The sequence below is a fragment of a genome, unplaced genomic scaffold (assembly GCF_019419815.1).
Source record: "Pyrus x bretschneideri cultivar Hongxiangsu unplaced genomic scaffold, Pyrus_bretschneideri_v1 Contig4, whole genome shotgun sequence".
Lineage (NCBI taxonomy): Eukaryota > Viridiplantae > Streptophyta > Magnoliopsida > Rosales > Rosaceae > Pyrus > Pyrus x bretschneideri.
Window position 1 is genome coordinate 7,843,562 of NW_025999723.1, and position 26,344 is coordinate 7,869,905.

Genomic DNA, 26,344 nt, shown 5'->3' on the forward strand with positions numbered 1-26,344 from the left:
AGAGTTAAGTGATGCAAAGTAGTGACCAGAAAGTTGAAGCACCAAACTTTTTTGTTGAACTGCATGAACAAATATTTTTGTACTACTAATGTCACAACGATTTTGTTTAAACTTTAGTTTTAGTATGGTAAACTTAACTTTTTCTGTTGGGTTGTACAAAAGTAATGTCATCAAGCATTTTGATGTTGAAGTTTATTTTAAGGTGAATTTTAGTGTGGTAATCACTATTTTTTATTAATTGAGTTGTATTAATAGTATAAAACATTTAGTTTGTAAACCGATCGAACCAAACTGCAACCGAATAGATTGATTTCATTTTGATTAAAGCTTTAAAACCACATTGTAAAAAATTTATTTTCAATTTTTTATTTTTAACATCGATATTATCTACCCTAAGTAGAGGAATTAGACTTAACCTCACAATAGTTTAATAATAATGTGATTCAAATTCGTCTTTAATGAAAATCGAATTTAAAAACTTTCGGAAGTAGAGATAAATATCACTCAGAATTACCCAGGCCAAACCATGTCCACCCTGTCGAAAAGTGAAGGGAAGGGGAGTGACAACACCACAAACAATCCGTTTGGCGGAACACAACGCAGTTCGATCACTTCCTTTCTCTCTCTCTCTCTCTCTCTCTCTCCCACATAATCTACCAGGTAAGGTAATTTCTCCTTCCTTCTCATTGTTTCATTTCTTCTCTCTCTAAAATCTCGTTTGTGATGGTTCAGATTTCTTAATGGTGCTGATTGATGGGTACCAGGGTGTTTGGAATTTTCGTATTCTTTTTATTCTCTTGATAAAAAGTATGAGAATGAATTGGCTTCAGTTTTGGTGGTTTCGCAGATAATAAAAGTTCGGAAATTTAACCCAATGTTAAGATTTAGTCATAATCTAGGTGTGTTTGTACTTAGCTACTTGTTCAATTTCATCTTAGGATATCTTCAGCACCTTAAAGATTGAAGCTTTTAGTTTTATTTGGGTTCTCTTGAAATTTTCTTAGCAACCCAATGGCAATGGATTCTAGTGTTGCTGTTTTTCTGGCTGCGCTAAGTTTTACATGTAGCCGTGGCTAAGCTAATACATCAGTAAACCTAGCTCTAGCTGCAAATGGAGATATGGGTTTTTATTGTCGCAATTTGTAGTTGGGGCGGTATAGATTTTGGACGTTCTAAGAGTTAATACATGATGAGCATTGTAGGTGAGAATGGAGAACCCAGAAGCAAACCAGCTTCCTGAAGTTGATTCATTGCCTGATGGGTTTGTTGAGAGCTCTCCAGAGCCACTGGCTCCAGCAACTCCAACCTTCGAGCAAGAGAAGCCGTTGGGTAACAACGAGAGTGATAATTCCACAGAAAGGGATAGTTCAAAGGAACCTGTAGGTGACTTGGCTGCAGATGAGTTTCAAGCAAGCCAGGGTAGGGCAGAGAAGACTCAGAAACTGAGAACATTTCCTGTTCCGTTGTCTGAAACAGATAGTTCTGATGTTTCAGTAGATTCAGTTCAAGTTCCCAAAAATGCCTCTACGGAGCAGAGAGAAGAAGGTTCATTAGTCATGCCCGATTCAGCTGTTTCTGTTTCTGAGGCTTTGGGTGGGGTATCCAAAGGCGGTGAGGTAAAGAAACAAGTTGAAACAAGATGTCAAAGTTCAGAGAGACGTAAGTATTTTGACCTTGTGATTATCTCATAAAGCAATTAATTCAGAATATGTGTACTATATTTATATGCGGTCCTTTTTGTTTGAGTTTGTTTGCCACCTTCATCTGTTATTGCCTTTCAGCAGCTGAAGGGGGCTCAGATGCGCCAGCGACCAATTTGAAGGAAACGTCTTCATTGGAGAGTGTTGAAACTTTGAAAAACAGAAAAACAGTAAGTATTACATATCACTAGATCTCTTTTTAGACTGTATCAATTTGTGTTCTTGACCTATGCCAAAAATCATGTGTGTCATTTTCTTGCCTGAGACAGATGTTTATGATGCCATCTTCATTCAAAATGTTATATATGTGAATCATCTATACAGTTACTAACTTGGACTAATTTTTCCTCAGGAATCCACTGAAACCAAACGTAAGAGTGTAAAGCGTACCTTTAAATCAGAAAAGGAGTTCATAGAGTTCACTTTGAAGTATCAACAAGCTCTTGCCGAAAGAGATTCGGGTATGTTGAGATAGCTGTGCTAATGTTTACGACTGAACTTTTGAACATATGCTGATGTGTAGTGTGTACAATATGGGGTTATTGCAGAAGGAATCATATCTTTGTTTCTAGTAACAGTGAGTTTTGTAGGGGTTTAAGTATAATGCTTTTATGTGGTCGTGTAATAGTTGACTAGAAATGGATTTCTTACACATTATGTACGATCTCGAGTCACAGATTTTCATGAAATAGAAGAATGATATGAATCAAAATTCCCAATTATCAGTAGGTAGATAGTAAAAGTTATTTATTATGTTGATAACCTTACCAAAACAAATTTAACAGTATTTTTCGGATGGAAAGACAGCTTTTGTGAAGTCTTAGTGGAGTGACATATTTATAATATCAATCATATTATGAGCAACATCGTAGAGAATCTTAATATCTAATTTTTTGCGTCCTCCTTTTCTTTCTAGCCATTTCTGTTCGAGATAAGCTTGAGTCCTTGTGCAGGGAGTTGCAACGCCAGAACAAAGTACTAATGGTATGCTATCCCTTGACTGACTGCAATATCCTTCAAATGCTTGTTTGCAAACTTCATATTTGTCTGAGATGTTGCGTATCATAAATTTTTTTAAAGTTTAATTTGTAAAGGTTCTGATTGACCATGAAAACTTAATTCCTACTTTCTATTATAAGCCATAGGATGAATCAAAGTAGAGGTATAGCTCCCATACAGTACCCAGTTATTCATACCATGACTAAGCCCACTTAACTACATTGTAGGCCTGACAAGTTTCCCGCGATGACTTCTTTTCTCGTTGATTTTTTTATTTTTAGTAAATTAGGCAAATGTGCAAAGAGGCAGCTTAAAGTTTATCCTTTTTTTTTCCCTTCGTTGTCCCATTGCTTTGAGGTTGAGTTATAGTTTATTATGGGAAGGGTGCACTGGATGACTCTGCACTCTTGCGTATTGTTAGTGACTGAAAAGTATCTGGTGTAGAAAAGAAGGCTAAACTTTTGTGGAGTTAAGTGTAATTTTTCAGTCCATCGGATTTAGATCCCCTATTATAGTCACCTTTGCTGTCTACCACATCGTTTCAACATTTTGAAATGTCAAGTTCAGACTACTGGCTTGTGATCTATTACTCTTGACATTAATTTGTGTCAATACCATTTTAATTTTATTGACTACATCTTACAATTTGTTATGGTAAGTTGTGAAGTTGATCAATATGTCGTCACCGACCTAGAAACACTGATGGTTTCCTCATAATTTTAACAGGATGAGTGCAAACGGGTGTCAACAGAGGGGCAGAACTTGAGATTAGATTTATCAGTCAAGTTCCAAGATGCAATAAAGGTTTGATTCCATCTTCTTATCTTCTATAGGCTACCTTTTCTTTAGGGAATTGAATTGTTATTACCGTTGACTTATTAATCCAAACATTTCCTGTATTATGCACTACAAAACATTTCATGTACTGACAGTTCTATACACTACAAACCAGGAGATATTTTAAAGGTACAAACCCTCAAAATTCATATATTAAGCAACTTACCATTCTGAGTGTGTTGAAAAGTAAAACCAGACAATATTTCTTGTTTTAGTACTTTGTTGTATCATGATTATCTAGTAGAGGCCCAAGAGAGAACATGTAAGCAATAAGGCTTCAGTTAAGTAACAAGCTTTTGTATTTGTCCCGAACATCAGAATTCAGAACTAGTTCCTTTCTATTTTAAAGGAAAAAAATATTGGTTCAGTTGCATGTTTTCTGACATTAGATTCTTATGGTTATAGGATGTGAGCAATAAGCTGGATGAGCAAAAGGAAGAATGTATCTCTCAGCTAAAGGAGAATGAAATGTAAGACCTTGATGTTGTGAAAAATAAGCTTGCTATATCTTGCAGAAAATATCGAAGCATTATGATTTACTTACCTTGGAGATCCTGTGCATGTGTGTGTCTCAATGAGACCAAACTTGATCGATGTCATCCTAAGTGTCATATATTAAAATTTAAATCTTTTCCTGATATAGGGTAATGTCATGTATTATTCATTACAAAAGTTTGACGGCTTGGTATCTCTCTTTTCGTTCACTTGGTTGATTCATACCATAGTTTTATTTCCTTTTTGGCTGTCCTTGTGCTTGCGCTAATCATATAGGGCTCTATAATTTATCTTTATTGTGTTAAAATTAGTTAACATTCATTCATTTTCAGGTTAAGAACTAAGCTACAGCAGCTCAACTATCAGCACGCTCTTTCTGAACAGCAATATGAACAGAAGGTAAAATTTAGCTGTAACTTGTGCAAATGACGTTAGTTTACTTATAATGGTTGTTTAATTTGTTAGGTAGGGACTTAACTTTTCTGTAGTGGTTTTGTTTTGGATGAACAGTTAAAGCAGAAATCGCTGGAGCTTCAAATTGCTGATTTGAAGACTAAGCAGCATGAAGAGAAATCACTCCAGGAACAGTCCCAGATGAAATTATATGCAGAACAGGTGTCACAGTTACTAGCAACTGAAAAGAATTTGCGCTTACAGTTGACGGCTGATGGAGAGAAGTTCCAACAATTTCAGGTCAGCATTCTTCTGCGTTATGCGGTGTTTTAACCATTATTTGGAACTTCGTCACCACAACTGGATGAGTAATTGCTCAGTTAGAGCCTTAGGCTGTGAAAATTTCTCTGCAGAATTTTCACAGTTCAAAACTATGTTGGTTCATTTGCCCTGTAGATTCTAGGCTGTATGGTGTCAGTTACGGGGCATGGTAGTAGATTGAGTCTCACATGTATACACTTTAGATGTATGGTTGTTGCACACTTTCTATGTTATGCTAAATCATTAAGGTTTGAATCAATGAACTTTGGTGGCTAGGGACTGAAACCTAATTCCTCCTAGTATCTTTAAGTTACTTGGAATTATAAGTCCTAGTTGTTAACAGGTGAGATTTAGGCAAATAACGTGGCAACGTTCAAGTTGCTTGTCAGAATTGATCTCACCACCCATCTCCTTGCTCTGTTTACATCATTAAATGTGCCTTGACTTTGGGTTTTCCTTCCAATATATGTGTTCATTAGACACTTTTCAAGAAAGGCAACCCGCTCTTGTGTGCTCAAATTAGATCTTACGAGTGCTTCATGCTGAATGATTGTGTTATCAGCATACAAATCTACCTGGTCTTATTTGATCTATATTTATCGTGCAGGATGCATTGTTGAAAAGCAATGAAGTTTTCGAGACATTTAAACAGGAGATTGAAAAGGTGACATATTCCTTCAAATTACATTTCATTTAGACACACTTTCACTGCTTTCTCCAGTGCAGCGTAACTCGCTTTATATTTTCACCTTAAACTAAGCTACCTTTCTGTTTGTTACATGTACAAAACCATAGATGGCAAAGTCCATCAAGGAACTCAAGAAGGAAAACTTATTCTTGAAGAGCAAATGTGAGAAAACAGATGTCACTCTTATAGAACTCGTAGACGAGGTATAGTTTGCTTGCACCTTGTTTTACTTTCTTTTGCATTAGTCATCAATCAACAGTAAGGATTAAACCTTTCTGATGCCATATTAAGAAACAGTGGAGATGAGGTATAACACTGATTTTCTGTTGGTCTGAGCAGCGTGAACGGTTGAAGAAACAGTTGGAGAAAACAAAGAACCAGAAAGAAAAGCTTGAATCGCTGTGCCGGTCACTTCAAGCAGAAAGGAAACAGAACTCCACTGGGAGCAACATCTCCGAATCGGTTCCATCTTGAACACTGCTCTACTCAACTGTGCAACCTAAAACTGATTTTGATGACCACCGTTACAAATGTTTGTTTTCCAAGAAACGGGAAAAAGAGACGTGATATTGCGATGAGTGTAATTCGTACTCTTTTGTTTTAGCAATACCTGTATTATTTGCGTCACTAGAAATTGCGAAATCGGGAGTTGTTTTTGTTCCTTCACTCCCCCGTTTATTTTAGAAGATTCGTGCTTTTCCTTTGTTTTCGTATTTATACTTTCCAGTTGCAACTCTTTCCGCTAGTATGGTTGAACCGAGAACACAATCGTATAGTGTTACTATTCTACGTGTTGTAATATAGGTGTACGGCCTGGTTCACATTCCTGCTTATTAATAGAGAATAAATAAATACACGTAATATAATGTAAGTGAAACAGTAAGACTGTACGATGTTTGTAACTTTTGCCGTTTAGCCACTAGTGTTATGGTATGGTCTAATAGCTTTTTTTTTTTTCTTCTTAATTTTAAGTGGTTTTAAATTGACGGCAAATTAACATTGATTCATTATGTGGTTTAGCCCGACAATACAGTATTATTGTTGGCGATTGTTTGACATAGCCCTAACACCCAACACAAAATCTTTGTATACAAATATAATCATAGTCCATTGCGTGTTTGTCGCAGAAAGATCAGGAAAAACCGTTGGTGAAACTGTTTGAGCAAATAAACAATGAACAAACCGTATGGCCGTGGCGCCAACCAAGTGCCAAAAGATGGAGGAGCAAAAGCGGCAACAAGGCAATAACAATGTCGTGAATCGGCGTTATTTGGAGACCAACAGAGAAAATATTCCGGTGTTCCTCATGAAATCTCCCCCGCTCGTCTCTCGCTGTCTGAAACCTGATGTCTCCTCCGCCTCCGCTTCTGATCAACAGCAGTCTTCTCCCGCTGTTGCCAAGTTGGTTCTCTCTTTTGACCCTATCGCCGAGGTCAACGAGGTACGTTTCTTTTTTCTTCTTCTTCTTTATACATACGTATACATACATACATATATATATATATAGACACACGCAGATGTTCTTCATTCACTCACATTGAATTGTCATCGTTTTTGCGTTTTGGGTTTTTATGTTCTTCCATGCATCGTCGTTTCGGGCCGTGATCTTTGTTTGTTTCTTAATCTTTTGCTTTTGCCTTTGATCCTGATTTCTCTGTTTTTGATTGTCGCTTTCTAGTTTCCCTCCTTTTCAGGGTTTTTCAGATTTTTCTTGACGCGCGTTGGCTAGAGCAGATATTCTTCCCTATGCACGCCAATTTAAATTCCCTTCTCATAATTTAGATTATTTTAAAGTAGAATATCGAAAATTGTTCTGCTTAATTTTTGCTTAGTTTTGGGTTTTAGTTTGACAATGTCACTCATCTATTTCGAATCCCCTCCCTGCAATTTAGATTAGTTTAAACTAGAACATAAAAAGCATTTCGGCTTAATTTTGCAAAGCTTTGGGTTAAAGTCTTCATGTTTATAATGTCACTCGTCGATGCATATGCATCCTTGTTTTGTTGCCCTTCCTTGTTTACACAAGTTGTTTAAATGACACTCAGTTCACCATGGAACTGGCGGCCACGAAATCTGAAAACGTACCCAAGTGTTACGCTTTGGATATGTTTGAAGACGCCCTTCCAATGTCCGTGTTTTCTGAGTCATCGCAAGGTAAGCATTCTCTCTTTCCGCCCTGGATTTTTCGATACTGAACTGCAATCGGCTTGATGTTATGATGCTTCCGTTCTAGTTGGATACTCACTTTGCTTTGACATTGTTCTTCTGAGATATCCATTGCTAAAGTTTTCCGCTTGGTAAATGGTTGTTGCAACGTAAATAAAGGAAGAAATGTGTTGCTTGCCTGGCTTTGAGGGATTAGTACTCAAAATCAGAAACAATATGTTAAAAACAAGTGGAGATTTATGTTTACTTCACCACAGCCACGAGCACTTGTTAACTGTAGCTATCAGTTTGGCGATCTTAACTGTATGTTGAAATTCTTTATCATCATAGGGACGTTATCCGTGGAGGGGAAGATATTGCAGAAATTTGATATGAAGCCCCATAGTGAGAACCTTGAGAACTATGGGAAACTTTGCCGCGAAAGGACCAAAAAATATATGAAGCGAAGAAAGATTCAGGTACCCCGCTCTCATACTCTATTTGGGTAATCTAATAGTCTATGCCAGTAATGTAATCACTAATTTGTCCGTTTTTCAAATTTCAGGTGATGAACAACGACAATGGGGCTCATATGAGGCCCAGGCCAGGGATGATGATTGGTTTCGTGTCTCCTGGACCCAGCGTGCGTATAGCTACCCTCGTTTGGTGCACTATTTTCTTTAGTAAAATTATTCATTGCTTCCCTTAGGGCACTCACATTATTCCGCACCGCATTTTCTTTCATATAGGAGAAAAAGAAAATGCCAACGAAGGGGTCAGACATGAAAAGAACAAGGAAGGACCGCGGAGAAATGGAAGATATCATGTTTAATCTCTTTGAACAGAAACCAAATCGGACGTTAAGGCAACTGATCCAAGAGACTAACCAACCAGAAGTATGTTATGTTTTCTGATTATTTTCTTTCCGGTTGATTTATAGTATCTGATTTACTATCAAAATCTTACCGTTTCCAAATTTATGTAAGATCTTTTCGTCACCTGCATATACTGTATACACACATCCATGGCATTGTTAAGGAAAGTTTTCTGAAAACTTTCCTTAACAGATGAATTTGAAGACATCTGCTCTGCTAAGTAGCACAAAATGTAGGCAATCTGAATGCTACTTTTATAGTTTTTACCATGGAGTACGAAAGTTCTTGAAGTAAATGTGTTCCAAGGTTAAAACAAGAAGATGAGCGTAAACGTGAAGCTAAATCTTCAATGCATTTCGATGCAGAAAGCGTAATTTAAAGGCAGCTAGATAAGAAACTGTGTCGTAGATTATTTCTTATAAACCCTACCTCTCGGTTAGATATCTTATACCAGGAGATCTAGAGTATTTATATCGCCGGAAATATACTGGAGTGGCTTAAATGCTGAAAGGTAAAACAAACCAAACCACAACTCCATTCTTTTCAACTTGTGATGCCAATGAGGTTTTCAACTTGTGAGGCCAATGAGGTGTTGGTCTTGATTGCCTGTGAGCCTCTTGTTTTATCATCATTCTCTTCGCGCTTTAGGAAAATCAACCGTTCTTATGAATCGTGATTTGACTCTGAACTTGTCCATTCTGCAGCAATTTTTGAAGGACATACTCAAGGATCTTTGTATCTACAACAACAAGGGAGCTAATCAAGGGACGTATGAGCTGAAACCGGAATACAGGAAATCAGTCGAGGAGCCAACTCCGGATTAGGTTGTATGATATTGATTTACTTTCGCTAACACGCACCTTTTCCGGGCAGATACCTCTCTTAACTGATCATTACTAGTTTTATTTATGAACAACTAATGCTACGGGCTTCACCAGTTTCGTTTGCACAGTTTGTAGGTTTAGGATTTCATGGCAGCAGATTTTGCAGCATTTTGTGGAGAACCAATCTGCATATTATGCCAATATGTTGGAAGGCTTCAAGAACTCAAATCATCATTCGAAATTGTTTACATCCATATCTTTGTCATGGGTACATCGCCACATGATGTTCTGTCCCGATGAAACAAGGACATGTGAATAAAAAATTTACACAAATCTTTATTTTATCGATATAGAACACCACAATGACAGTATACCCGTCATTCTACATATATGGAGTACTCCTTTTTTTAAGTATTGAAAATGCACTGGCGTTCAGAGTCTCAGATGGCTTTTGTATGAGACTGACTAAAATTCAGCATAAAATGGTTAATATATTTGGGGATTGTATTTGAACTTTCAAAATAAGAAATAATTATTTTATTTTATTTGTCTTTGGAATATTCTCTTATTTTGGTCCTTGGCCTAAAGCCTAACTGCCCAAATAATACAAATGTATGACAAAATCTCTTTTATTTTATCAAATCTTATGTCAGCCGTGACGTGGAGTTATAAATACAGGCACTATGTGTGTGATTTAAATTTTTAAAAAGAACTAAATTTATAAGTGGATAAAATTAGACGTGGGTGCAAATGTGTGTGTGTGAGGGAGAGAGAGAGAGAGAGAGTTTAGGCATTGATAGATGGAGGTTTAGAATAAAAAATCAAAAATTTATTTGTGCAAAATTATTATAATATTTAATTATTATTTATTTTTAATATTTTCTTGAGTTATGTGTAAAAGAGTATAATAGTAATTTTATTAGTTTTTTTTTTTATTTTTTGTGAACAAACATGATTCTATTAATATGTAGTTTATATTATAAATTTTCTAACCGTGAGACTAAATTTATTATCAACTTACTTATATTGTAAACGTCGTTAATTCATATTTCACATAACATTAAGTAAGTGAAAAAATTTATATTGTTTGAATTTAAATTATTTCTCACAAAAAATAATCAACAAAGGAGGACCACTAATTTACTTTTAATAATATTTGTCCTTCATGTGAAATTAAAAAAGCAAAACCACCAAATCAACTACTAAGTGGTAGATAATAATTAATCTCCAAAAAAAAGTAGTGGAAACACAACTAGCCAAAAGAAACGTGAGAAATAAATATCTCTAGTAATTGCTAAACCCACCAAAATAATTTCGACGACAAAAAATAATAAATAAAACCCACCACACAAAAAAACAAAAGAAAAATACACATAGAAAAAGCACGTGGTGCACACACCAAGGGCGACTTGGAACCCGGTGGGCCCCCGCAATGGAAACGTTCAGCAACTCAACACGCCAGATCTTGGACGGCAAGGCCCACTCCGTTCCAAAATCCCTTCCCTAATCGCATTCCTAAGCCTAATTAGATTTTAATTTCGATAGCTCCCAAAGACTCGAAGTAAAAAGCGTGTGGTCACCACGACGTCGTCTTCTTAATCTCGCCCCACCCCCTCTCCAAGCCCTCTCTCTCTCTAGAACTTTCTCTCTCTACAACCCAAAACGAAGGTCAATAATTCGGTTCCACCTAACACAGCGATACCTTTCCTCATCGTCTTCTTCGCCATCCTCTCTCTCTCAAGCTTTCTCGCTGTCATTGAATTTTTGCCCCTTCGCAAAACCTCTCTCAAGGTACCATTTCTCTCTTTTCGCTTTTGGCTTCTTGTAATTCTGCGTAATTTTCTGGGATCTAATTTCCGCCGTTGCGAATCCTGATTGTAATTCTCTCAAGTTTCTGCATTTCTTTGTTTTAATGTATGTTGGGTTCGTAATCTTGCATGAATTTGTGCTAGAATTGACGTCTTTTGGTGGATTCTTGGAATTCTGGGTTTTGGAATGAGTTGGGTAATGAGTCGATTATGTCGATGCTCGATTTCTGGGTCTTTTTTTTTTGGGGGCCGGGGGGGTTGGTGGGGGGTGGGGTGGGATTGAATCTTGAGAATTTCGAGTTTTTGAGTTGTTGAGTTGTTGAACGATCTAGATTAATGGGTTTTTTAAGTGGTTTAATAGCTGATTAAATTATTAATTACATTAATGGTATTTTGGGATTTAATCAAGATAGTAATTTTGATGACAAGTTTCTTGAATTTCTTGGTGTCTGAGAGTATAATCTATTTGTTTTGGCTGTAGGTTGGTCTAGAATTTTAAGAAATCTTTAATTTGAGAATGGGTTACTTTGCAACAACTGATGCTTTCGATGATTTTCATTTTTTGCAAGAGAGAGCATCGATCTGATTTCAGACATGTCGATATTTTTGGTGTATGTGTTTTCTTGCTCATGGTTTATGGCTGAGTTACTGATATGCGTTGTTCCTCCGTGCGCAGGTTAATTTTCTCGGCATTGGAGATGGATTCCTTTTTCAATTTCAAAGCTCCAAGTGACGATTGTGTGCCGTCTGAGCTAGACATTCTCAAATGCCCATTTTTGAGAAACATCAATGAGCCCACCAACTTTTCCTTCGCCTCATCCTTGGCGTTCCCAGTGCCTGTAAGTTATCCTTTTGTGCTTTGAATCTACTATTGTTGCCTTGTACTAGACTTGATTGAAATTGCGGCATTTTCCTGACACTACTTGCTTCTTTTCATGTTCAGGGACGTGGAGCCAAAGGTCCAATTTTTGAAGATGGTCCCAATTTTGACATGGCATTTCGGCTTTTCCATGGGAGTGACGGAGTTGTCCCGCTTTCTGGAAAATCATATGTGCATTCTGACATAGTTGAGCCTCGACCAGCCCCACCCATGTTCAATCCATTAGCTGCAAAGGCAGCTACGATCAGTCTCTCATCCTTTGGTGCTGGAGGGCCATTCAGTTTCGATGCATTCCATAAGAAATGGAAGAACCAGCAAAAGAAATCTAATTCCTCGAAAAAAGATTCTACTTCAAAGGTAAATTGATTGTTGCTTCGGACTACTAATTTCCCAGCGTCTTAAGTAATTGAACCTGCTTGTGGTTTTGTTGATTTTTTGTACTTCGTATCATTGAACAAGTTTCTAATTTTGTGTGGAATTTGATGTTTCAGGGAGGAAATTCTAATCACGAGGCAGTGAGCAATGAGTGGCTGCAATCCGGAAACTGTCCGATCGCAAAGTCATACCGTGCTGTTAGTGGTGTCATTCCACTAGTCGCAAAGGCTTTTCAGCCCCCCCCAGGCATGAAAATCAAGTGCCCGCCAGCAATAGTTGCAGCCCGAGCAGCCCTGTCGCGAACTGCATTTGCAAAGAACCTCCGCCCGCAACCCCTTCCTGCAAAAGTACTTGTGATTGGAGCGATGGGCATGGCAGCCAATGTTCCTTTAGGGATATGGAGAGAGCACACCAAGAAATTCTCACTATCTTGGTTCGCCGCTGTGCATGCAGCTGTCCCATTCATAGCCTTACTTCGGAAGTCTGTGCTGATGCCTAAATCAGCCATGGCGTTCACCATTGCCGCATCAGTACTTGGACAGGTGATTGGCTCCAGAGCAGAACGGTACCGTCTGAAGGCGGTGGCTTCTAAAAGTTCACCTCTGACTGAAACCTCCGCTGGTGTTGTGACAGCGCAGACAAGCGAGCTACAGGTGCTCCAAGCGAAAACTGAAACCTCTGCTGGTGGTGCGACAACGCAGACAAGCGAGCTACAGGTGCTCCAAGCGAAAACCGGCCACTGCAATGCGATGGAGGAGTGGAATTCAGTTTCTCTTCAGGTGGCGCGTCCTTCGTCATCCACAGATGTGTTCTAATGATTTGTTTGTATTTCGATGGGCGCTGATCGATCCGTTCCATCGTTTCTATGTATTTAACGGAGTATAATTCTCTGTTTGGTTTGTGACTCCAAACACTGTCCAAGTTCTCTGAAGACCTGAGAGAAGAATAAATGTATAATTCGAATGACGATTTTTTCGAGTTGTTTCCCTTCCTTCAAGTTTTATGTATTTGACTATGACCTGTATCCAGAGGTGTACTAGTTGTACAAGGTGTTTAGAAAATAAAGTACTTTGCTTCTTTGATTTAAATATAATCTTTTCGACACGTGCCTAGAAAATTTTCATTTTGCGTTGTGTTCTAGTTGTTTTAAGTACGCATTACAGACTGTGATTTGCAGCGTTTTTAACAAAATTTAAAGTAACGGCTTGAGCATATCTCAAATTTTATTAGATACATATCTTAAGCATTGTTGCTTGCTACATCCTTAGGAGTTTTGGTAACTTACTAGAGGAGTTAGTTATGTACACCATGTACCTACCATGCATTACCACGAGTTTTAACTTACTCACGTAGCATTACGTGATTTAATTTAAGATCCTGACATTGTAGCGTACCAATTTTATACGAGGGCTCGTAACTTGGCTAGTTTGCCCAACATATGTAAATCTCAAAATCCAAAAACTTATAATAATCCCTAAAAATCATTGAAATTTTCAATTAAAAATAGTGGTGCTATTCACACTTATTTTTAAGAGAGTTTTAACGAAAATCTCAAGGTACTTTTCACTTTAACAAAAAGTCACATTTTTACAATAAAAAGCTAATCCTGATATTATTCACTTCACCATTTATCTTATTTTTATCTTTTCAAATATTTTCATTAGTTTTCTTTATTTTTGTTTTTATGTTTCACACTCAATTATTTGGGAATCGGTCACCGGTCCTTAAACGACGCCGGATAAAGGCAGCAGCCGCCTTTCTTCACTGAAAGTCGCTTTCTTTCTCGGTTGAAAATTGGAAGGACACATACAAATGTCTAGCTCCTCGCAAGTATGTCAGCCTCAGACGTTTGGATTGCCGTGGCCCGATCTCAACGACGGATTGTTCTACAACGACGTCGTTCGAGCCTCCGATTCCGGTACTCTCCTTAAAATCTCCCTAGGAAGATACTGTTTTTTTCCTACTTTTTCTGTTTCTTTCCTGCATTTTCTCGGCAGCCAAACAGCCTCCAAGCCTAGAACTGGATTGTCGATGCTTTCTTCGATTTTAACTTGTCCGAATTTGACTCCGATTGTTGGTGTGCACTACAGAACTGACTCTGATCGAGTTCTACTCTAGCAAGTACAAGAATTCAGCTCCATTGCAAGGGTAGTCAGCTTATACCAAATTGCATTCCAACAATTTAAATTAATTTGATTTATTTACTGATTTATTTTTGCATTTTAAGTAATAAAAAATATGTTTAATTTGAAGAACAGATGAAAACTTTGTACTGATAATTGAGCAGTTGGTTGCAGAGAATTCGGAGCGGACAGGTTCGAACATCGAAAATCATGGAAGGTTTGTTATGGAAAATGTGAAAATATGCCTGTTAAATTCTCAGCATTGCTTGTTGATGTTGTCTGCAGATAACAGTTGATAGAGAAGTTGTTAGAGATCCTGATACGATCCTCAGGTGGTTCTTTGTTTCGTGGATGTGATTTTTCGCTTTTAAGATATGCTTGCTCTCATGTATATAGAAGATTTTTATGTTTTGTTTCTATAACATGATCAATTTGTTTAGGGTTGGTTCGAAACTGACATATCATAGACTTCCGTGGAGAGAGCCCGATGCACCATACTTGCTCGAGGTTCTGTATGAGGATGATGATATGGTAAATTTCTCAAAGTGGTTACTCATCGATTTGTATGTCTCATGTCCTATCTTCTATCTTCGTTGCGTTGTTGCTTCATTCCCATCAAGATTAGTGATGTTAAACACTTGAACTTATGTACATTTAAGGTTTCTAATACTGTGTTGATTAACTCATGTTGTAATACTTATGTGCATGTTGTTTTTCTTACTGGTATTATTATCTACTTAAACTCGTGGAAAATATAAAACCATTATACCAAATGCTGACATCAAATGGTCTTTTGTTTGTTCAAAATGTAATTATAGTTGATTTTAGAGATTTTATGATAAACATATGTACAATATTATGAAATACTTCCCACCTAAGAATTGGGGTGAAGTTGGTCTTCGGTTCAGTTTTGTCCAAGAATAATATTCGAAGTCAGTTTGGCTTGTAAAAGTTGAGTGTTGGTCACCTTAAATGAGGATCCGTTGCCTTACCCTCCCTTAAGAGCTAAATGAGCATAGGGTTCTTTTTTCCCTTGATTCTTTGAAAACAAGTTAGAGGTTTTTTCATGAGAAATTTTGTTATCAAATAGCAACCAAATGACGCCTTGGAAATTATCTATGGTTTCTCTGCGAAGAATCTGTTAACAGTTGTTTGTTTTCTCCATTTTGGTGGTGACTCTTCTTGATGTGAAGTTTTAATTTTGAATTCAGATTGCTCTAAATAAGCCTTCTGGGCTGCAAGTTTTACCTCAAGGTCTTTTCCAGCAACGAACAGTTCTCACACAGCTCCTATGGTGGGCAACACAGAAGATTTCTCACTTATCGTGCCAACAACCACATCCTGTTCCTGTCCATCGCTTAGGAAGAGGAACTTCAGGTATCCCATGAAGTCCAATGCTGAAATAATTGATGAAGTCCCTTGTATTCTTCTTTCTTTTCAATCAAAGTGGCTAAGTTTTCTTATACATGACTGTGGACATGAGATGATTTGAATGCATGTTCTATCTAATTACTTGAGTTAACCCATGCTCATTATGGCCTTGGAATTTTCATTATTAACGATTAATGTGTAGTAAAACATAGAATTGAAAAACATGGTTTTATATATCACTTTGTCTCAAGAAGCATCCTGTATTTTGTTAATACACATGGTATGTCAGTTGGATTTACTTATTGCAGAAAGATTGTCAAATTTCAGAACCTAGTTGTAAAGATGGATAACTTAATGCTGCTTACTATGTTTCTCACTAGATAACATCTACACATAACGAAAACCTTTTTCCTCAATTTATTGCTCCTTTCCAGTTCTACATGTTATTCTCACAAATCTGTTCATTGTCACAGTTACCACAAGAATGGTTATACTTCTTAATATTCTTCTGGTTGACTGGTCTCATATGGTTCTAGGAATATTACTCTGTGCAAAGACAAAGCATGCCAAAACTCAGCTTGCAGCATACTTCGCTGACGGGACATCTAATATTGGAGATGGCAGGTTAGAGAAATGGCCTATTCCATCTTGCTCACATCTTATTTTGGCTTCTCATTTTTGAATGAAAAAACTTAAGATTCCTACAGTTTGGTTATAATCTTTATCAATTTGGCAATGTGATCGACAGTATCCACAGTAATGCTGACGTGGAGCCTTGTACAGAGAGGAAAATATCAAAGATTTACCGGGCACTAGTGACTGGGATAGTTTGTGAGGATAAGGTAACATCCGTTTGAAGTACTACTGAAGTGTGTGCAACTCTGACTACTGTCTGTTTGTGCATGAATAAGGTTTAATATCTCAAACAAAACATCAACATCCACTGTTTCCATACCTTATCTCAACTCAAACTGATGATTTCTTGAGTCTAGCAAGCCTTCCTTTCTAATTTTTCTTGATGCCGTCATTTCAACTTTATATATTGCTACTATTCATGCAAATAGAGTGTATGATAGATGTGAAAATTTTATAGGTGATTGTAAAGCAGCCAATTGGAATGGTGCGATATCCTGGTGTGGCTAAAGGGCTGTATGTTGCTTCTCCTACAGGTTTATTTGCATTAACTAATGTGTTGAATAATTTTGTGTTTACTGTAAGCTCCCTCCAATACACCATGATTTGGAAAGATGATTGCAATCTTTAAGTCGTGTGTGTTAAACCATTCACCGTTTCTCTGAGTGTTTAATCACCTCATCTCAGGATGCAATGTGTTAGATTCATAAAACAATCTTATTCTAACCCACCATGCTTATCTCTTTTTGATATTTTATTTTATCTTAACCAGGAAAGCCAGCTCTGAGTAAAGTTGAAGTTCTTGAGAGACAGATTCATAAAAACCAAACGCTAGTCCAGGTACCCCTGATTTTACCAATTCAACCTTCAGAAATAATATATAGCCTTTGTAGTATCTATCTATTTTACTTCCATGGTTGATATTCTGGCTTCACTCCGCCATTTTAGCATAGTGCTTTTCAAAAGCCGGTATATAACTACGATGACAACGATAAGACATAGGACATTGACAATGGACAAGAAAATCAGGTTGTGTTTGTTGTTTTTGGAATTGAAAGCAACTTACAATAGCACACTGATACTTTAACAGGTTGAGATTCAGTCAGGAAGACCGCACCAAATTCGCATCCATCTTTCCTACATAGGACATCCATTGTTAGGTAAGTCTTTTATCGAACCTAATCATAGTCCATGTGGCACTCCCAGTCTACGGGAGCTATTGGCTTGATCGCAATTGGACCTTAATTGGGATTAGGCTGTGTCCAACATGTTATGAGAATCTGGTTGTTGGAGGGCATGGGCTTGAGAAACCTCAAATCCCCATTTGCTTGGACTAGTTGAATGCTGAACAAAATATTTGTGAAATTATTTTTAGGCAATAAGGAGCCGTTAATTTGGATGTCACATTTTGCCTTTCTATACAGGAGATCCTCTCTATGTACCTGGTGGACAACCAAAGTGCTCAGATTTCGACTTGGTCGATGAAAGTTTTGCCGATGATGGGTATGCAGTCAGTGTAATATAAATCCAAAAGCATTCAAATGTAATTCCGTCGTCCATGAGATGTAATCACATTTAGGATAATGAAATCACATTTGTGTATGCAGAGGGTTTCGGAGGCCTACAAATCCTGTTCCTGGTGATTGTGGCTACAACTTGCATGCTCATCAAGTCACTCTCTCTCACCCCGCATCCAATGAGGTATAACGTTGCTGTAATTGCTATATTAGATGACCTATTCGGCTATTCCGTCTCAAATCAATGGGGTTGTCATGGTTTTTGGCAGGTAATCAAAGTAATAGCACCACTTCCACCTACTCTTCGGACGCAACAAGAACCCGAACAACTCACTCGCGGTAAACCCGAACAACCTACTCATTTGCACTACTAATATCGGTCGATCAAAGGACTAAGAACTAAGAAGTTACTTCCAATTCCAAATGTATTTCCTTGGAGTTTTACTTTTACCTTGATCAATGCCAAAGCAAACAAGAGTTGTACCAGAACTAAAAGTTACCATGAGACAAAACGACGTCAGATCAGATCAGGGATCCAAAGCTTCCCAACTTTTGCAGTTTATTTTTGTATTTTCCCATAAAAATTAAAATACAACAAAATACAAAGCTGCTCCTGCAATATTACAAGCACCTAACAAATTTAAATAACAAAAGCATTTTACCCAACCAAAAAAAACGACGGAGACTTTTGAAGAGTCCATTTTTGCCCTATCACGTCACTGACTGCACTAGACCAACACCAACCGAAAACTATTATACAGGGCGCAGCAAATAAACAATTTGCCGCTGAGGGAGCGCCGATGGCCAAGCCAGGCCCCCTCTGCAACCATCTACTACCTGCCTATATCCCCCTTCCCTCCTCTCCACGACTCTTCCTTCCGGAATATGCTCCCGGCCTGCCCCCCGTACTGTTCGGTTTTTGCGTAGTGCATTCTAATGGCAGCCACGGGATCTGATACCGTACACGGACCCCCTACGAGGATCCCTCCCCTCCCTACTACATTCATCCCAACACTCCCCCTTCCTTGCTGCTGTATGCTCGAAATTGCATCAAACCCATTTCGTTTTGGAATGTCAAACACGTCTTGCCGCTGCTGCTGCTGCTTCACATCTACTGTAAATGGCTGAACTTTGTTACCACCGTCCTGGCCTCTACTAAACACAGGATAATCAGCAACTCCATTGCTACCATTGATCTCCTCGCCACGAAAAACTGATATGCCATTCATACTCCGATCGCTGGTCTTCACAACTGCCTGCAGTGGCTGCTGTTCCATTTGGGAAGAGGATGTAGGAAAATTGCTAAACGCTGCAGGGTACTTGGCCAGCAAGATAGCTGAGTCAGAAAACGATGAATAACCAGCTTGCACTTTATTCCCTTCCCAAAACCCGCCGTAACTCCTACTGGGAACATTCTCAAGGCCCAGATAACTACTACAATCAAACTTCAGGAGGGGAGAATTCCCGTCAGCACTGTGATGCCCTGTGAGATTTAAGTTAGACGACTTGTTGCTGAACTTTTGGTTATGAGCTCCCTCTTCTTCATTCTCATGGATGCTGCCATTTGGCTTGGACGAAGATGACGGGTTGCTGAGTATCTTACCAAAAAGTTTCACATCACCATTCCTGCTTGGTTTATCCGAATCTGAAGAACTCCATGAATGGGCTTTTCGTGCGTCACCTGGTTGTTCTACCTTCAGGGGCACAGGAGGACAATCAACCCAAGAACATTGGGGCTTGGAATTCCCAAATTGAAGGAAGCCATCTTGTGTCATATAATGCCCATTGATATTTCTGTCTGGCTTAACTTCAGATAAATTACCACAACTTACATCCCCATTCGTCTCTTTCTTGGGTACCATTTGCAATGGATAGCCTCTGAGAACTTGCGAAGCTTCGACGTTTGCATGTACTGGAAGACCTGACAAATGCTTGCGACTCTCATCTCTACCAACAGATCCCTCCCGCAGATCCAGGGTTGATGACATCCTATCTTGGCTAAGGGATTTCTCGCATTCAATGACAGCAGAATCTTGTGGCACAGAAACTGCAGTAGCAGGAGCATTCTCATGTGGCAACAAGATGACAGAAGGCTTTTGCACAGAATTCAGCTCAACAGAAACTTGATGTGGGCACTCAGGGTTTAGGCCGGGAGCTGAACAAGAACCATCAGCGGCCACATCAGAAGTATTGCCACATGAATTGTGTGCTGAGGCTGGTAAGCAGCATCCACTTGGATCTCTATTGCTTCTTTCATCTCCCCCCTCCAGTTTCTTTCCAAATCGATCAGAAGAAATTTGACCGACCAATTTTTCCCCAACCATACATTCAGGATTAGGTGGGTCAGAGTTGATTCCCTCACCAAAAGGTCGTGATTCTGCAACCAAAATTTTGTTTTCAGTTGCATTACCTCCCATAGCATTGGATTCCATGATATCAGTGTCGCCGTCAAAAACTAGCTTAGGCTTATCCACCGCCTGGAATGCATCAGAAGCCAGAGATTTGAGAGGCTTACCATCTCCATGATCTACTTCTCCCATCACATTGTTTTCCTCCGGTCTGGGTGGGCTTGTTTGCAATTTCATGGTCTCCGCAGGATCAGCTTCATCGTCATTCATGTTTGTAACAGACAGCGGCACATCCTCGTTCATGTTACATCCCGACTTGTCACTGGAAATACCTGAACCAGTTTCCAGAACACAGGCATCTTCAGCGTCACTCCCACCTCCATTAGCATCATCACCAACAGATGTTCCATTTCCGGGCCCAGGATGTACCAAATCAAGCCCAAGGCACTTCCGAGCCTTGCTAAAGAAAACCTTGCATTGCTGCTGAGACCTCGATCTAATGCACCGTGAGATCATATCAAAATCCTTTCCATAGGAAGACACTGCCTGAATAAATCTAGACTTCTCCTCGTCTGTCCAGTCAGAAGGATCCATTTCTCCACAACTTTCATCTGAGCAAGTCTCATCATCCACATTCTGCATAACATCAGGTGTCAAAGGTCGCCTTACTACCGAATCCCCTTTCTGGCACTTCCATTCCAGATAAGACTCACCAGGATCAATGGAACTAGTGATGCAAGAACTCACCGCCTCAGATGACATTGAGCCACATATACCTGCTAAAACGTCAGCAGCAGCTGTTTCTCTTTCATTGCCAATAGTATCAAGACTGCAAGACCTTTCAACAGTGGTATCCTCACCACGAGATGTATTCGTATTCCTGTACCCTCCCAAAATTAACCTCCTCAAATACGTTTGTTGATTTCTTGTACCACCATCAGCATGAGCTGCAATTGCTGATGCAGCACCCAAAATATCAAGGGAAGCAGCATCCATCTCACGATTCCATTTTTTCCCATCTGAAATTAAGTAGGTATTAGCCGAAGACTTTCCTTGCTTAGCCATATCAGGCTTCTTCTTTGTTTTCACAAAGCAATCAGACTTGTGGTGTTTGTAGTAAAACTCGACACAGTCAGCAGTCGTCTTGTGATCAAGAAAGGAAGCAATTTTTCTGAAATCCTTCCCGTAGGTGGTTAGCTTTTGGATGAAAAGCTCTTTCTCTTCTGGCGTCCATGGGTTCATCAAAGCCCTTTCCTTCTCAACAGCACAGGGATCTTCAACTAAACCATTACTAGAAACAAATCTTGTCGCCAACTTCTCCTCCTTGTCCAAGATTAAGGCTGGCATCTTCAATGAGTTCCTGTATGGCTTTACTTGGGAATCTGACAGCAACTTGTTAGTGAAATTAATAATCTCTGTAGTAGGAACCACGCTCAGACTTCCTGCTGAAAAAAAATCATTAAAAACTTGTGATTAAAAAATGATTCACCAAAACACAAATGTAGATGTATTTGTTTTCAAAGATTTACACATAAGACTTCTATAGTTGATCAAATATCAAATAATCAATGAGAGTAGTTATCTAAAGCATGCAACGAAACAACTACAAGTAACCACTACCGCTAACACATCCATGTAGTCACTACTAATACACGGAAAGATAATGAAAGCCGTAGCACCAGAGTCAGCATGAGCGCCTCATAGGCAAGCATGGTGCATCAATCAGAACAAGTTAATTGCTAACTTACTGAAAAGACAAATACTGATTACAATTAGAAAAGGCAAAAAAAATCACAAAAAACAGTTTAGATTCAAGGGCAATTGATATTAACTTATTCGCACTCCAAGATACTAAAAGAGACATCCTGCCCTCCTTCCTTATTTTCACTGGAAACTGTGTACAAAAAGTTCCTCATGCATAAGAAAAAATTTATAACCATGTTCAAACAATCAAATGCCACAAGAAGCACCAGAAAACATAAAACAAGAAATAAGTCTGTAAAAAAAAAGTCGAGCCACGTCACAATCTTATCCATCATGAAAACTGTTTTACTTAGTTTTTCTTATTTAGATATGAGAATATCAGCATGCTTATAAAACCAATCACTTTCTTCCAATCTCATGAAAGACAAACAGAAAAAGCAGATAGAATTTCTTACCAGGTGTAGAAAATCGCGATCGAATTGAAGAGCGATGCTTCTGATGTCCATTATTAGTCGCTCGCAAGCTTAACTCAAATTTTTTGTGAGATTTTGGACGATATTTTCGCATGTAAAGCACACTCATGTCTTCCTTCCACAACTGTTGAAAGGCTTTAAATTTTAAGGTTATAACTCTCTCCATAAACCTTAAACGTCGCTTCCTCTTGGCAAACTTCTCTTTGATCAATGAATCATTCTTCCAGGATGAGGAAACACTAACTCCAGAAATATGCTCGTTTGGTAACAGCTTACTAAATATGTCAGATGCTCTACTTGCAAATATTTTATTGGCAGAAAATATAGAATCGCATAACTTATCTACTACACCAGAGTCCAGTGCAACAACCTCACTATCCAAAAGCATGCTACTATTACCACAAGTAGATGGGTCAGTCTTTTCTGCATATCTGCTGGGCACTAAGCACGTCTCTTCTCCTTTGGTTGTCTGGATTGGATCCCGATCCTCAGAACCACCAGTTTTATTCGTCATATCAGATGAAACCAAAGGTAATGATTCAACAAATTTCGATGTCGCTGTTCCAGGACTATCGATATCCTCATCCTTAACAATACCGCAAAATTCTACCTGGTCACCATTATCAACACACGTCTTCTGCAAATCAGTGTCCCCAGAAGAATGAATTTGCAATGGAGAAAGGCGAGTGGTCAAATTTGTGACCTGTTCTTTGCAAGATTTATCCTTCTCCTCCACAGGCAAAGAACTAGAAGTTGCTGGACGGGGGCAGCTGCCCCCAGAATCAGATTTCAGTGCCTTAAGTTCGTTTTCGAGTGAATCAATTTCTGACTCAGTTACCTCCAATACCTTTGAAATTTCACCTTTCCATATAAGCAACTTGTTCAATGCAGTCGGCCTCGGGACACTAGAATCCACTGAACTTGGATCATCAGACTGAAGCAATTCAAGTATTGATGAGTCCAAGTTAACTATAGAATTACCATCCAACTTTTCCAATTGGAATGAGAATCCCTCGTGATGACTCTGATACATAGGACCTGGGGAACCACAAGAGTTTCTAGTATCGTTCTCAACATTAACTGCCTTGCAAAATGATTTCTCCTCCACACCTGTAACAACATGGGTAACTATAATCACAAAAAATTCTGTGCATAGAACATGTGATTAAGGTAGAGAGAAATATAACAGTACGGAACAAATAAACATGGCAAGCCAGCACATAACTTTTCAACAGAAAAATATGTAATGTAATTCTCTGAAAAACCACGAGTTCAAAATATTTAGTATAACTATTTAGTGAGTAAAAGTATTTAAATCTATAAAATTTCCAAAGTATTTAAATCTACACTTTCCAATTTTCTACCCCAAGCCCTACCAATTCCGTTAATGAAAAGGTTGATAATGATAAGCTTCATCTACTATGTTCATATGCGAGGATTCACTGCCCAACTTTCTAGCTAAATCATCTGAATCTCATACTAAATGGTACTAGACTTGCATTCAGAAATAAACAATAATGCCAACATGACACTACATATTTAAAAACACAAATCTTGTCAAAATCCACTTCCAAGTAAGGTCACAAACTTAAATAGGGTTAACACGTAATGAGAATGTAACGATGCAACAACAGACCTGGAGAAGAACTGCAAGCAACAGAGGATGGAGTTGCAGGAGATGCACAATCTGAGAAAGCTGTAACTCGGGGGCTTTTATCAGGCAAGCTTGAACTCAGAGAATGGGCTGGTTCAGTGTTGCCAACAGAACAGACAGCCGCATCTCTGTTCATGCTACCATCAGGGACGTCGACTTTCTTTTTCTCATACTTTGCCAAACCCTCGCCCCATCCAAGGCGCGGCTTCTTCCTAGAAGTTGTTTCCTCTAAAGGTGCAGCAGATGTTACACAATTAGTAGCTTCTCCCGAAGGAGACTGCACTGGAGTGGCTGTTTTCGGCTGTGACTCAACCTTTGCTTCATTGGAATCAATGGGCCCCATGCTTTTTGAGCTACTTGAATGGCTGAAACCCGAACCCCGAGAAGACATGCTTCCGGAGCGCGTCCATTTGAGAGGCTTCCAATCAATTGAGACCAATGAGTTCTCTCTCTCACATTTCTGGCCAGCGCCTAAACCAGTGGAACCACCCATTTTATCAAGCTGGTCTTTCAATTGAATCTGATCCCATGCGCTTCCAAAGTCAGACTGTTGATGAGATGAGTATGTCAGCATATCATCCTGCGACCTCTGTTCATTATTCACACGACTTGGCCTCCCAGGCATGTTTGGAGACCCACTTCTGGTTTCCCAAGAATAGCCTTTACTTTCCCTCTGGCTATAAGGTGGCCCTCTATTATCCCTACTGTTCCTACCATACCTTCCATCTCCTCGTGAAAATGATGACCGGAAGCTCTCATCTTCCACCATCTTATCGCCTGACCGAGACGATCCATACCCATGACCAGAATCATCGGAGAACACGTGCCAACCACCCTGCTTACCATGACCTTCAGAAAATATTTAAACGGAAAGGCAAAGATAAATAATTCACTCAAGCAAAGTATATCTTCAAACAGTACCAACAAAAAAAGCAATAACCATATTTCAAAAAAATCAAAGAAAAAATACATATTGCCATTGGCAGATCTCCAAGTTTCGCAGATCTAAACAATACTTGTAAAAAGAACTACGAAATTAACCGAGTTGTAACATAAGAAAAACACCCGAAACCGCTTACTGATGGAAAGAACATGCTGCTAAAGATTAAGTAATTTGCAACCCCATCCCCATATCATTGTTTTTGTTCTAACAAACCCACCCCCTCAAGAAAGCGATTCTACAATCCTAGAACATCAAATTAATGCAATTTGTGTGTGCATATATCTGGTGCCAATAATTTTAATCCTAGATATACAGAAGAGAAACAAAGGCAAAAAGGGAGATTATTCAATACAAAGAACACACAAATACCTGGCGGTCTGCGAAAATCGCCGGAAGCCCAACGATTGAAGTCGCGAGGTGCATGATGGGGCGAGTCCCTCCATCGTGCCACAGAGCCAAGGGACTCCGACCTCTCGTGCTTCCTCTCCTTGAAGAAGTCTTTCCGATCCCAAGGCAATGGTTCTGGCGGCATCAAAAACAACCCAATCGCATGGGCAGACACACCTTCCAACCCTAATTTCTAAACCCCAAACACCACCGCCAAGATCTCCCTCGGCCGCACGCCCGCCCGCCAAAGTCTCCGCCTTTCGCTGCCCTCAAAAAAACACCACACCGCACACCGCACACCTCCCTAATCCCTCCCTACCGCACTGAATCTAGGGCTTTCCGCACAAAACACCCACACGAGCCTCGGCCGTTGAGTGCCGCCCTAGAGTTTCGAAGCCAGATCGAGAAGGGGACAAAGCGCGGGGGGTAGTTTACTGAGCCACGGAAGATGAGAGCGCTGCTAGGGTTTGCTGCTGCTACCTTATCCGTCGTCGTTTTGGCTGCCCTTCTTCCACTTTCTTTCTTCTGTGCTGCTGCTTAGAGAAAATCTGCCTGTGGAGCGAGAAAGTGAGAACCGTGAGCAGCCGATAAGGGACAAAGCGAGCCTTGAGAGAGAGAGACTGGCATCCGGATCTCAAAATCCCTATTAAACTCGATTTCAATCTCCTTTCGCGTCCGGGGTATTTAATTTTTTTTAAATTAGGAAATCTTTTTATTATTTTTATTTCATCAATCAAACTTTTCTTTTTCACTTTGGCCCCCGCCTGTGTTCTCAGCGTCTTACCGAAAACGCCCCTGGTTTCGGAGCCTTATTTACGGAAGAAAAAAGGCGGTGGTTGCCCGCTGTATTT

At 39.2% G+C, this 26,344-nt stretch overlaps 5 protein-coding genes across 10 annotated transcripts; 4 read left to right on the forward strand and 1 right to left on the reverse strand.

Annotated features, from left to right (window-relative positions):
* The first annotated feature begins 534 nt into the window (after positions 1-534).
* Positions 535-6,146, forward strand: LOC103926637 (alpha-taxilin). 3 transcript variants are annotated; one of them, XM_018642386.2, is made up of 12 exons: positions 535-660; positions 1,203-1,659; positions 1,782-1,870; positions 2,053-2,161; positions 2,617-2,684; positions 3,426-3,503; positions 3,942-4,006; positions 4,364-4,430; positions 4,542-4,724; positions 5,353-5,409; positions 5,541-5,636; positions 5,773-6,146. In XM_018642386.2, exons 2-12 carry the CDS (start codon positions 1,209-1,211, stop codon positions 5,905-5,907), a joined length of 1,398 nt encoding a protein of 465 aa, XP_018497902.2. In that variant the 5' UTR covers positions 535-660; positions 1,203-1,208; the 3' UTR covers positions 5,908-6,146. The 3 variants fall into 3 exon arrangements, with proteins under 3 accessions (XP_018497902.2, XP_018497901.2, XP_009333724.2); XM_018642385.2 differs by having other exon boundaries at positions 542-665; XM_009335449.3 differs by having other exon boundaries at positions 542-665; positions 1,785-1,870.
* A 139-nt stretch (positions 6,147-6,285) lies between these two features.
* LOC103926636 (general transcription factor IIF subunit 2) lies at positions 6,286-9,822 on the forward strand. Its single transcript, XM_048565726.1, has 6 exons — positions 6,286-6,874; positions 7,479-7,587; positions 7,930-8,057; positions 8,144-8,221; positions 8,328-8,474; positions 9,158-9,822. Exons 1-6 carry the CDS (start codon positions 6,620-6,622, stop codon positions 9,275-9,277), a joined length of 837 nt encoding a protein of 278 aa, XP_048421683.1. The 5' UTR covers positions 6,286-6,619; the 3' UTR covers positions 9,278-9,822.
* Positions 9,823-10,805: 983 nt separating this feature from the next.
* LOC103926635 lies at positions 10,806-13,428 on the forward strand. The gene is made up of 4 exons (XM_009335446.3): positions 10,806-11,068; positions 11,762-11,924; positions 12,029-12,322; positions 12,457-13,428. The coding sequence occupies exons 2-4, from the start codon at positions 11,784-11,786 to the stop codon at positions 13,153-13,155; spliced, it is 1,134 nt and encodes a 377-aa protein (XP_009333721.2). The 5' UTR covers positions 10,806-11,068; positions 11,762-11,783; the 3' UTR covers positions 13,156-13,428.
* A 624-nt stretch (positions 13,429-14,052) lies between these two features.
* LOC103926633 (RNA pseudouridine synthase 5) lies at positions 14,053-18,614 on the forward strand. Of its 4 annotated transcripts, none has more exons than XM_048565336.1 (14): positions 14,053-14,258; positions 14,431-14,488; positions 14,628-14,655; positions 14,749-14,795; positions 14,904-14,994; positions 15,675-15,840; positions 16,308-16,458; positions 16,592-16,676; positions 16,928-17,003; positions 17,240-17,307; positions 17,558-17,627; positions 17,892-17,970; positions 18,075-18,168; positions 18,254-18,614. In XM_048565336.1, exons 1-14 carry the CDS (start codon positions 14,153-14,155, stop codon positions 18,356-18,358), a joined length of 1,224 nt encoding a protein of 407 aa, XP_048421293.1. In that variant the 5' UTR covers positions 14,053-14,152; the 3' UTR covers positions 18,359-18,614. The 4 variants fall into 4 exon arrangements, with proteins under 4 accessions (XP_048421293.1, XP_048421292.1, XP_009333717.2 ...); XM_048565335.1 differs by having other exon boundaries at positions 14,055-14,258; positions 16,583-16,676; XM_009335442.3 differs by having other exon boundaries at positions 14,056-14,258; positions 16,371-16,458.
* On the reverse strand, positions 18,527-25,976 carry LOC103926634. Its single transcript, XM_048565337.1, has 4 exons — positions 25,476-25,976; positions 24,146-25,012; positions 22,492-23,619; positions 18,527-21,774 (listed from the first exon to the last, which is right to left on the reverse strand). The coding sequence occupies exons 1-4, from the start codon at positions 25,636-25,638 to the stop codon at positions 18,818-18,820; spliced, it is 5,115 nt and encodes a 1,704-aa protein (XP_048421294.1). The 5' UTR covers positions 25,639-25,976; the 3' UTR covers positions 18,527-18,817.
* Positions 25,977-26,344: the final 368 nt, after the last annotated feature.